Source organism: Miscanthus floridulus, chromosome 4 (assembly GCF_019320115.1).
Source record: "Miscanthus floridulus cultivar M001 chromosome 4, ASM1932011v1, whole genome shotgun sequence".
In the NCBI taxonomy this organism is placed as follows: domain Eukaryota; kingdom Viridiplantae; phylum Streptophyta; class Magnoliopsida; order Poales; family Poaceae; genus Miscanthus; species Miscanthus floridulus.
In genome coordinates this window covers 17943590-17953763 of record NC_089583.1, presented here as the reverse complement: position 1 = coordinate 17953763, position 10174 = coordinate 17943590, and the positions used below count along the sequence as shown (strand labels likewise).

Genomic DNA, 10174 nt, shown 5'->3' with positions numbered 1-10174 from the left:
ATGTGAGTTATGGCTTGAAGAGGTCGCTTTCCTAGGTCATGTACTCTCTGCTAATGGTGTTGCGGTAGACCCCGCAAAGATTGAAGCTGTGAAGAAGTGGGAAAAACCCCACTCTATGACTGAAGTCAGGAGTTTCTTGGGATTGGCTGGATACTACCGCCGATTTATCGAGAACTTTTCCAAGATAGCTCGCCCAATGACCAACCTCCTGAAGAAGACCAAGGAGTTTGAATGGACGCCCGAGTGCGAACAAAGCTTTCAGACCCTGAAGGAGAAGCTTACTACCACTCCTATATTAGCTTTGCTTGACATCAGCAAGGACTTTGTGGTCTATTGTGATGCTTCACGCTAGGGACTTGGTTGTGTGTTGATGTAGAATGGGAAAGTCATTGCCTATGCTTCTCGACAGCTGAAGGAACACGAGCAACGATATCCTACTCATGATTTTGAACTTGCAGCTGTGGTGCATGCTTTGAAGATCTGGAGGCACTACTTGATTGGCAACAAATGTGATATCTACACTGATCATAAGAGCCTGAAGTATTTCTTCACTTAGGAAGATTTGAACATGAGGCAACGCCGATGGTTAGAGCTAATCAAGGACTATGACCTAGAGATACACTATCATCCGGGAAAAGCTAATGTAGTCGCCGATGCTCTTAGCTACAAGAGTTACTGTCACACTCTGATCACAGAATCTATGCCACCCGAGCTTAAGTAGGAGATTGATGATTTTTAGCTGGAGATACTTCCACATGGTTTGTTGAACGAGCTCCGCATACAGTACAATCTCACTGATCGAATCCGTGAAGCTTAGAAAGATTGTGAAGAAATGGAGTACATACGTGGGCTGATGAAGCTAGGCTATAGCCTCGAATATCGAGTTGATGAGCAAGGAACCATCTGGTTCAAAGATTGAATTTGTGTGCCCTCAAATTTAGCCCTACGGGAAGAGATCTTGTCAGAAGCTCATGATTCCAAGTATTGCATCCACCCTGGTGGTGTGAAGATGTATCGTGATCTGAAGAAGCATTTCTGGTGGAAGAACATGAAAGCAGATATTGCAGGACATGTGGCCCGATGTGACATCTGCAATAGAGTCAAGGCCGAACACAAGAGACCTGTAGGTTTGCTAAAACCTCTCAATGTCCCTGAATGGAAGTGGGATAGCATATCCATAGATTTCATTATGGGATTACCTCGCTCCCCATAGGACATAATGCCATCTAGGTCATAGTTGATCGTTTGACCAAGGTTGCACACTTTTTACTCGTCAAAGAAGATATCCGAGCCGACCAGCTGGCTAATCTTTACCTCAGGGAAATTCTCAGGTTACATGGAGCCCCAAAGAGCATTGTATCTGACCGTGGGTCGTTGTTCATGTCTCGCTTTTGGCAACAGATGCACAAGTCCATTGGGACCAAGCTTGATTACAGCACCGCTTACCATCCTCAAACTGATGGGTAGACAGAAAGGGTAAATCAGATTCTAGAAGATATGCTTCGAGCTTGTGTCCTGAAATACGGCTCCGATTGGGAAAAATGCCTACCACATGCAGAGTTTTCCTACAACAACAGCTACCAGGCTAGTATCAAGATGTCACCATTTGAAGTTTTGTATGGGAGACCCTGCAATACCCCGCTAATGTGGTCAGAGCCTGGTGAAAGATCATTCTTTGGCCCCGACAAGATCAGAGAGCCAAAGAAGGAGTTGCTCAAGTTAGAGAGAATCTGAGGGTTGTCCAGAGTTGACAGAAAAGCCATGCCGACAAGAGAAGAAGAGATCTCGAGTTTGAAGTTGGGGATCATGTCTATCTCAAGGTGTCCCCGCTCCAAGGTACCGTCAGGTTCCAAGTGAAAGGAAAGCTTGCTCCAAGATATGTTGGACCTTACCAGATCATTGAGAGAATTGGAAAGCTAGAATACAAGTTGGACCTACCACAAGAGTTGTCAGGAGTACACCCTGTCTTTCATGTATCGCAGTTACGCAAATGCTTGAAGCTACCAGAACAAGAAGTAACCATGGATGTGCTAGATATCCAGGACACGCTGGAATATAAAGAACATCCTGTCAGGATTCTGGGAAGAGACACCAAAGAAACCAGAAGCAAAACTATTCCAATGTGCAAAGTTCAATGGAGCAATCACACTGAGCGAGAAGCCACCTGGGAGAAGGAGTCTGATCTTCGAGAGCTTTACCCCTACCTCTTTGAAGGGTACGTCAATCTTTAATCTCGAGGATGAGATTCTCGTGAGGGGGTAGGACTGTAACAACCCAAAAATCCCAACTACAAATTTTTTTCTCAAAATATCCATGAAGTGATGAAGTGTCATGTAGCAAACCCCAAAACACTACAATATTTACCTACAACTAGTACAAGCATCTCTTCATGTTGCATTTTAATAAATAATGTGTTTTGGATTTTATTTGATTTATGTGATGATTAACAAATAAACCCACACATATTAAATTATATAATAAATATATATATATATATATATATATATATATACTATAATTTGGGAATAATATCCCAACAAGCCCTATGATATAAATGGACCACCATGTGATATAATATATATGTGGCACAAGTGAAACAAATGAGTTTACAAAAGAAATCAGAAATGAAAAAAAACAAATAAGAGAAAATGGCAAAGGCCATTTCAGCCCAAAGACCGAGCTGGCCCGTCAAGCCCTCTCCCTCTCCTCTCTTTTCTTTTTCAAACCGAGCGGCCCAACTCGGCCTGATGGCCTAATCCCTCTCCCTCTTTCTTTCTCGGCCCAGCTTGGCCTAATGGCCCGTTTCCTGATCCGGCCCAATCCTTTTCTCCCTCCCTTTTTCCTACCGGCTCGCTCTCTTTTCCTTTCTTTCCCAGTGGAACAGCCCAGCTTGGCCCGTCGGCCCAGCAAGCCTCCTGCTCTCCTCATCCCCGCAGCCGCTAACAGGATGGCCCCACCTGTCATATGTTTCCCCACGGTCCCCTCCCTTCCTCTGCTTTTGCCGCCGCGTGACAGAGCAGCGTCCACACGACACGACGCCCCTCCGCCCTCTGATCCCGGCCACGCTGCATCACATGGCATCCGTGCTCTCCACCTCGCAGCCATGGACCCCATGGGTCACATGAATTGCGTGATCCCTGCCAAGCGAGCAACGGCCACGGCAAGCGCACATGCCACTGCCGCGCCCTTGTTCCTCATCCTCCTTGGCCGCGAAGGCAAATTGGCCACCCTCGCTGACACCCGGGACCCGCCTGGCCCGTGATAGCGACCTGCCGAGCCCCATGGAGCCGCCTGATCGCGCCCTGCGATCATCAGCCGTCCGCCGTGCTCCATTGATTAACGCCGGCCTATAAGAGGAGCACCCATGTGCCCTAGGGTTCCCAATGCCCCAGCCGCCACTGTGGCTTTCCAATCCACCACCAGCCACACCAAATCGGAGGAGAGGAGAAAGAAAGGAGAAGCCGGGAGCCGCTGTCGGAGAGGAGGAGAACCTCGCCGGAGAGCAGCCGGAGTCTGCTGTGGACCACGCCGGGAAGGAGAGAAGCAGGGCGCCGTCCGTCTGCTACCGTGAGCCGCCGTTACGCCGCGACACAACCCCGCCTCTACTTTGTCTTTATCTCGGTGAGCCGCCATGTCCCCTTTTCCACACCTCGCCCCTGCTTGCCGGCCATGGCGCTCCCACCACGAGCGCATAGGCCGTGGCCACTCCCGGTCTCATGGACACACGAGCACGCGCACACATGTGATCGGCTTCAACCAAACGGATCCCGGCGCCACCACACGCCAGATGAACGAACTTGCCCACCATGCCGTTACCGCGGCCATGCCCGTCGTAGTATGTCACCGTTTCGGCGAAAGCAAACAACCCCGGACGACCTGGCCATGAGTACGTGCCTACCGTGGTGCTACGCACCCCGTGCGCACGATTAGCCTAGAAGTTGAGCCCCGTTTGCCTTGAACGTGGAGAAGTGTTGTCGTCGAAGCTCCACGAAGCGCCGCCATGGCGAGCTTGCACCGAGCAGCTCCGGCCACCTCGCGTCGCGAAGCTTAGCCGTTGAGCTTCGCGAAGAACCACCGCACCAAGCCCCCATGGAAGAGAAACTCCGGACCCCTTGTTTCGCACTGACCGCGTAGCCATCGTGCACGCCGTGTCCACCGTGAGCCCTTGCCACGGGTCGAGCCACCGCTGTGCCTTATGGTCGCCACCGACGTGCGAAAGAGGACCCGGGGGACGCTAATCGACGGTTTGTGCCCCGTTTTGGACTAGGGTTGGCTCGCTGCCCCGCTGCCATGGTGCGCCGCCGCGGCTGTGCCGCCGTCATAGCGGCCATGCCTCGCTGTGCGCCCACAACTGCCGTGTTTGGCCTTGCCATGCTTACCATACCGTCGTGGAGCCCATGCGCTCGCCGGATTCAGCCGAGCCTTGCTGCAGCGCCCCGCTATGCCGTCGTGCCACCGCTGCGCCGTCGTCGGCCTCACCCGATGGAAACAGAGCAAAGGGAGAAGAGAAGAGAAGAGGGGTGCCCAAGAATGGACACGGTCCATGTGGACCAAGGGACTGACAAGTGGGACCCTAGCTCATGTCCATGGAACACCAACAGCATGGACCACGACCAAGAGAGGAAGGCCTCCGTGAACCTGGTCTACATGAACCCGGTGAATGGCGTGTGGGCCCGAGAAGGATGAGTCCACGATGGACCAGTCGTGTGAACTGAACCCAGTTTGGATCCAGACGGGTGACGTGGCGTCACCAGAGAGCGCCACGTGTTGGGCCCGACCCGGCCCATATCCAGCCCACTCGGCCCAATAATGGCCCATGTCTGGCCCATCCAGCCCAGTAATGGCCTGTTAACGACCCATTTTCGGCCCATTAGGGTTTGACCGTTGACTTGGTCAATGCTGACGTCAGTAGATGATGTCATCTGGCCCCACCTGTCTACGCTGACATCATCAGCCACGTCATCAGCACCGTTGCCACATCAGCCGACACGCTGGCGCCACGTGGACCAACCACAGGTTGACACGTGTCGCACCCAGAAAAATCAGCCTCTTTTCTTTTTCCAGAAATTGTTATAAACTTCAGAAAATCATAACTAAATCATCCGAGCTCAGAAAAATATGAAACGAATGCCCAAATTTTCTATAAATCGAGCTCTATGTTTTAAAATTATGTTTGAGTGCATTTGGTTCTTTCGAATTTCATTTGCTTCTTTGTGGATTCTATAGGAGTCGCTAAGGTGACTATTTCGATTACGTTTTTAGAGCCGGAGGAGGAGCACTCTGACGAGTATGACTACAAGTACGAGGAGCTAGGCGACAACAGCGAAGGTGCCACATCTCACCCAACCTCATAGATCCTATTACACATGGCTTAATATTATAACTGCTAGTACTTTATTTCTACAATATATTTATATTCCTGTGCTAGGTTGCATTTAGTTTATTTACTTGTTTAGCCCTGCCTTGACTTGACCATCACCCTGCTATCGCTGTTAGGTTAGCCTTCACTCGCTTTTACACTCTATGATACTTCTACTATGCTTTATGTCTGTGATGTGAGGCGTGGTGGAATTTGGTTACTTTTATGACCGTTGTGCGAACTTGACCTTGCGGAGTGTGCTGCGTGCGTCTTGGGTGAGTGGTGAGGGTTGAGTCGGCTGAACAGGGATCATGACGAGCATTGGACGAGTCTTACCAAGGGGGTACGGCTTGGGTATCCCCGTTTACTGAGTACCTATGGCGGGTACTATGTGGTGACTGTTGGGAGTGTGCCCTAGAGATAATCATAGAGATGATTGTATTGCCTTGTATTCATGACATATTATGAGTCCATTGAATATCCATTAAAGACAACTTGTATCGATTATCAATTATATGAATTGATTGTGGAACTTTATACTTGTATGGTTATTCTATTGTTGTCCCTGATCGGAGTTCATGTGAGGACGCACATGAATATTAGATCAACACATTATTAGTTGATGACTATGTTTCACAAGTCATAGACATGGAGATGTCAAACTAATAATGTGGGCACATGTATGACATGTAGGCTAGATTGACCCAACGTGAGATTGTCTCTATTCACATCATATACGTTATGTCCTTAGACCTGAGATTGTTGTATGTATTCGAGATGTGAAACGATCTACTTAGGGACTATCAAACGCTACTCCGTAATTGGGTAGTTATAAAGGTGGTCTTCATGACAAGGCATAATATTGTCATATATCATATCATTATATGATGACAAAATCAGTGGCGTCATAATTTCAGAAGCCCTAGAATTATTTATGACGACTCTCTCAAATGTGTCACATAAATGTGCCGAGCGTCGTCACAAAATGTCGACCGACAGTAGCCAATCATCGGTTAAGCTTTTATGATGACATGAATTGGTTTTTTGTGACCCTATTTTTGCGTCACTGTTTGTTTAATCTAACGTGATGCTACACAACGTCATTATTCAGCGTTGGTGTTTAAAAAAAATAAAAAATCATCAATATACGCCCAACAGAAGGAGATGGAATGGTCGATGATTTTGAATCGTTCCCCAAAATCCCCCACTCCCACACGGCGGCGGGCAGCGCCTTGGCTGCGCGGAGCGGCGGTGGAGCGTGGTTCGGGGCTGCCGGTGGCTAGTGGGCGGTGTAGCATGGCGTGCTTGGCGGCGGAGCTTGGCGGGCGGCCTGGTGGCGCACGGTTGGCGGTGGATCTCGGCGGGAGGCTAGAGCTGGCGTTGTTTGGTTGGGGCGCCGGCTTGCTGGTGGAGCAGAGCATGGTTTGGGCGGCGTAGTAGAGTCTAGTTGGGTGGCGGAGCACGCGCGGCAGGCTAGCGGGTTGAGTGGCACACTACGGTGGGCGGAGCTCGTTGGGTAGGGTTAGCTCGGCGGGTGGGCTGAGCACGGCATGCGGGCGGGCGGAGCTTTGGAGGGGATTTGGTCGGGCTGTGCTCGGTGGTCGGCGGCGGATGTCTCGGCGGTGGCTGGTCCCCATCGCGCTTGGTGGCTGTGCCTCTCCCTTTCCCCCACTCGATCTGTTGCCTTTGACTGTTGCTCACCTTCCCTCTTTCAGTTCTCATGTCGCAGGCATTGTCCTCAGCCGCTCTAACTCAACGGTCATGTGCAGCTAGGTTTGGCTGGCAACCAGAAGCTCTTGCTATTGTTGCTGCAGCGCCAACGCCCACTGCTATCGATGTGCAGGCGCCCTTTGACGATGTGACTGGGTTGCCATTGATCATGTGCCCTGATTGCAAGGATGTGAGGTTGTTTGCTGCTACTACCACGAAGTCTCAGTATAACGTTGGAAGGAGGTTTTTCAAGTGCCCCCGGAAGAACTATAGCAATGTCAGTGCCATGGTTCTATTCCTCAAATTTCAATCTTGTTTGAATTCATTTCCCTAAGAATGATATTGTTAGCTATTAGCATTCAGTGCGCACACTATTGGTGTTAAAATGCATGTGTTTGTCATTTGGATGCAGGGGACATGTTCCAGGTATTGGTTCGAGGAAGAATATGTGGTGTACCTTGAAGATCATGGTTATCTACTTCCACCTTCCTCAACCATTGCAGCAGCTTCGACCAGTGAAGTTCCTGAGCTGGTGGGAAAAATTGATAGCTTGGAGCAAAGTCTGAATGAGGTGAAGGAAATGGTTGGCAAGAACAGGGAAGGCATGGGAAGCTGCATTTGTCTTGTGTGTGGATGCTTGAATGTAACAATATTCCTGGTGTTGGCCATCTTGTTGGTTGTAGCTTTAGTGTTGAAGTAGGCAATGCTTTTGGATTTTATGATCAAGTAGGCTGGGACATGTTGTACTAAACCTCTTGTGGTGTATGTTTATGCACTTGGTATGAAATGTGGGCCTTTGTGCTCTTGAACATCTCTTGTGTAAGCTATGCATTGGTGCTATATGTTGGAAATAAAGATCCCTTTTGCTTATGATGATTTACTGTTGTTGGATGAAATTTAGGCAGCATCTATATATATGACTTGCAGCCTATACATTTTGTGACAAATTCTGTACATTACATGACAGTTCTGGGCATTACATGACATTGTCATGTGTCATAACATCACAGAAATCTGGGCAGCAGAACTTGGTTCATGTCAATGAAATTTGGGCACTATAATTTGCAGCATGTGATTGAAATCTAGACAGTGTAACTTGCATCATACATACATACATCAAGTATGCACTGAAATCAGAGTCACTGCATATAAGGTATTACAAGTTCATAATTTAGATGCAAATGTAGTAGCCTAATTCAAATACAACATAATAAAAAACAGAAAAGTTCATGGTTCACAAATCTCTAAAAAATGCAAAGTTCAGTCATCATCACTGTCTTCTCCTGAAGTATTCCCTCCTTCTTCTGGACTATGGTACTCAAGATAGGTTTCATCTTCATCTTCATTTCCATCGTCTGCTTCATCACCTTGAGCTGTATGTGGCTGTCGCCGGATGGTCTCCACAAGGTCTCTACTTATAGGGCTGCCTGGTTCATTCTCCCTGTGCAACAAATCCAAATCAGGATGAATGTCTCCCACTGCACCTTCTCTCGATGAAATGTGCTCCTCTTGGTATGCCTCCAGACATCTAATTTGTTGTTGTTCTTGAATTGCTTGGTTTGTGTCAGACTCTTCGACATCAAATATATGTCGGTGGCCAAATTCTTGTAGCACTCGCCAACTTGGACCTAACTTTGTATCTTCCAAGAGAAATGCTTGTGAAGCATCTGTGGCTATAATGAAAGGATCATCCTTATACCATCGGCCTTGGATGTTTATGCTCTTGAAGTAACCATCATCTTTCATCTGGTATGTCCTTCCCTCTAGATTGTACCACTCACACCGTAATAAGACAATAGTTCTTTGGCCTTTGCTGTTCTTATTGTAACTCAACTCAATAATGTCTTTGATTCTCCCATAGAAGTCAATTGTGTCATCACCGTGAGTACCTGCACTTTTGATGGTGGAGTTCTGTGTCTTCCTATGTTCGTCATGAGCCAAAGTGTGGTACCGTACCCCATTGATTATACAGGATGTGTAAGAACGCACTCGCAGATCCAGCTGACATGCTAGTGAGTATAGGTCTTCATCAACATGTGTACTGCCTTGGTATTTCAATGTGGTAATCTATAGGTTGAAAACATACAGAATAAGTGAGTTTCCAAATTTACTGTTTCATAAATTATTAAGTCATGTTGTAGAAGTTGCACACACATGATCCTCAAACCATGCAGCGAATTGTGATGACATCATTTTTTCAACATCATTGACCCCTTGTTGTTGTAATTCTGCCCTATAGATGCTGCAAAGGAAGAGAATAATTAGTTATCTTGTGACACTAGTATTGAATAAACATGGGTGAAATGAAATGACTTGAATTACTCACTCTTTGTATTCATCAACCTCTTCGCAGTTATTTAGAACAAACCAAACCATGGAGTCATAGTCTTTGTCTTCGTAATGAAGTTTTGAAGCCCCCAACAGGTTAGTACCATGACCAAAAATAGAGTAACCATTGGGTGAGATGTTCTCTTCTCCATCTAAGTTTCTTTCAGGCCTAGTGAACCTACTAATGATGTCACTGAAATATGTTGAGCATTGGGTCATACACTCATAGGCACTATATGCCTCTGCAATAGATCCTTCAGGTCTTGCTTGATTGTGGACGAAATGCTTAAAGGTGCTAAACCTTCTCTCAATGGGATACATCCATCCATACTGCACCGGTCCCCTAAGGAGTGGCTCATCAGGTAAGTGTACTACTAGGTGAACCATAACATCGAAGAATGCTGGAGGATAAATTTTCTCTAGCTTGCAAAGGATAAGCACAATATCTTCCTTCATCTGGTGTAGTGCATCAACCTTTAGAGTTTTGGAGCAAAGTTGTGTAAAGAACCTACCCAATTCAGCAATCACTTCGTATACGTCTTTGCGCACCAAACCACGAAGGGCAGCTGGTAAGATACGCTGCAGCATTATATGGTAGTCATGTGTTTTCAGCCCATGCATTGATCCTCCTCCCTCCATACACATCTTGATATATTGGAGGCATAGCCATCTGGAAACATAACATTGCTCACAAATTGCAAGAACTTCTTCCTGTTTTCTCTATTTAGAACGTAACAAGCTCTTGGCTTTGATGATGAACTACCACTGTCATCTAGC

At 47.5% G+C, this 10174-nt stretch overlaps 2 protein-coding genes across 4 annotated transcripts; one reads left to right on the top strand and one right to left on the bottom strand.

The window, feature by feature from the left end:
- The first annotated feature begins 3336 nt into the window (after positions 1–3336).
- Positions 3337–7924, top strand: LOC136549486 (uncharacterized). Of its 3 annotated transcripts, none has more exons than XM_066540787.1 (4): positions 3337–3621; positions 5227–5328; positions 7129–7346; positions 7482–7924. In XM_066540787.1, the coding sequence occupies exons 1-4, from the start codon at positions 3384–3386 to the stop codon at positions 7767–7769; spliced, it is 846 nt and encodes a 281-aa protein (XP_066396884.1). In that variant the 5' UTR covers positions 3337–3383; the 3' UTR covers positions 7770–7924. The 3 variants fall into 3 exon arrangements, with proteins under 3 accessions (XP_066396884.1, XP_066396886.1, XP_066396885.1); XM_066540788.1 differs by having other exon boundaries at positions 3341–3621; positions 5263–5328; XM_066540789.1 differs by lacking the exon at positions 5227–5328 and having other exon boundaries at positions 3338–3621.
- Positions 7925–8329: 405 nt separating this feature from the next.
- On the bottom strand, positions 8330–9445 carry LOC136548147 (uncharacterized). Its single transcript, XM_066539769.1, has 3 exons — positions 9396–9445; positions 9224–9311; positions 8330–9136 (listed from the first exon to the last, which is right to left on the bottom strand). The coding sequence occupies exons 1-3, from the start codon at positions 9443–9445 to the stop codon at positions 8330–8332; spliced, it is 945 nt and encodes a 314-aa protein (XP_066395866.1).
- Positions 9446–10174: the final 729 nt, after the last annotated feature.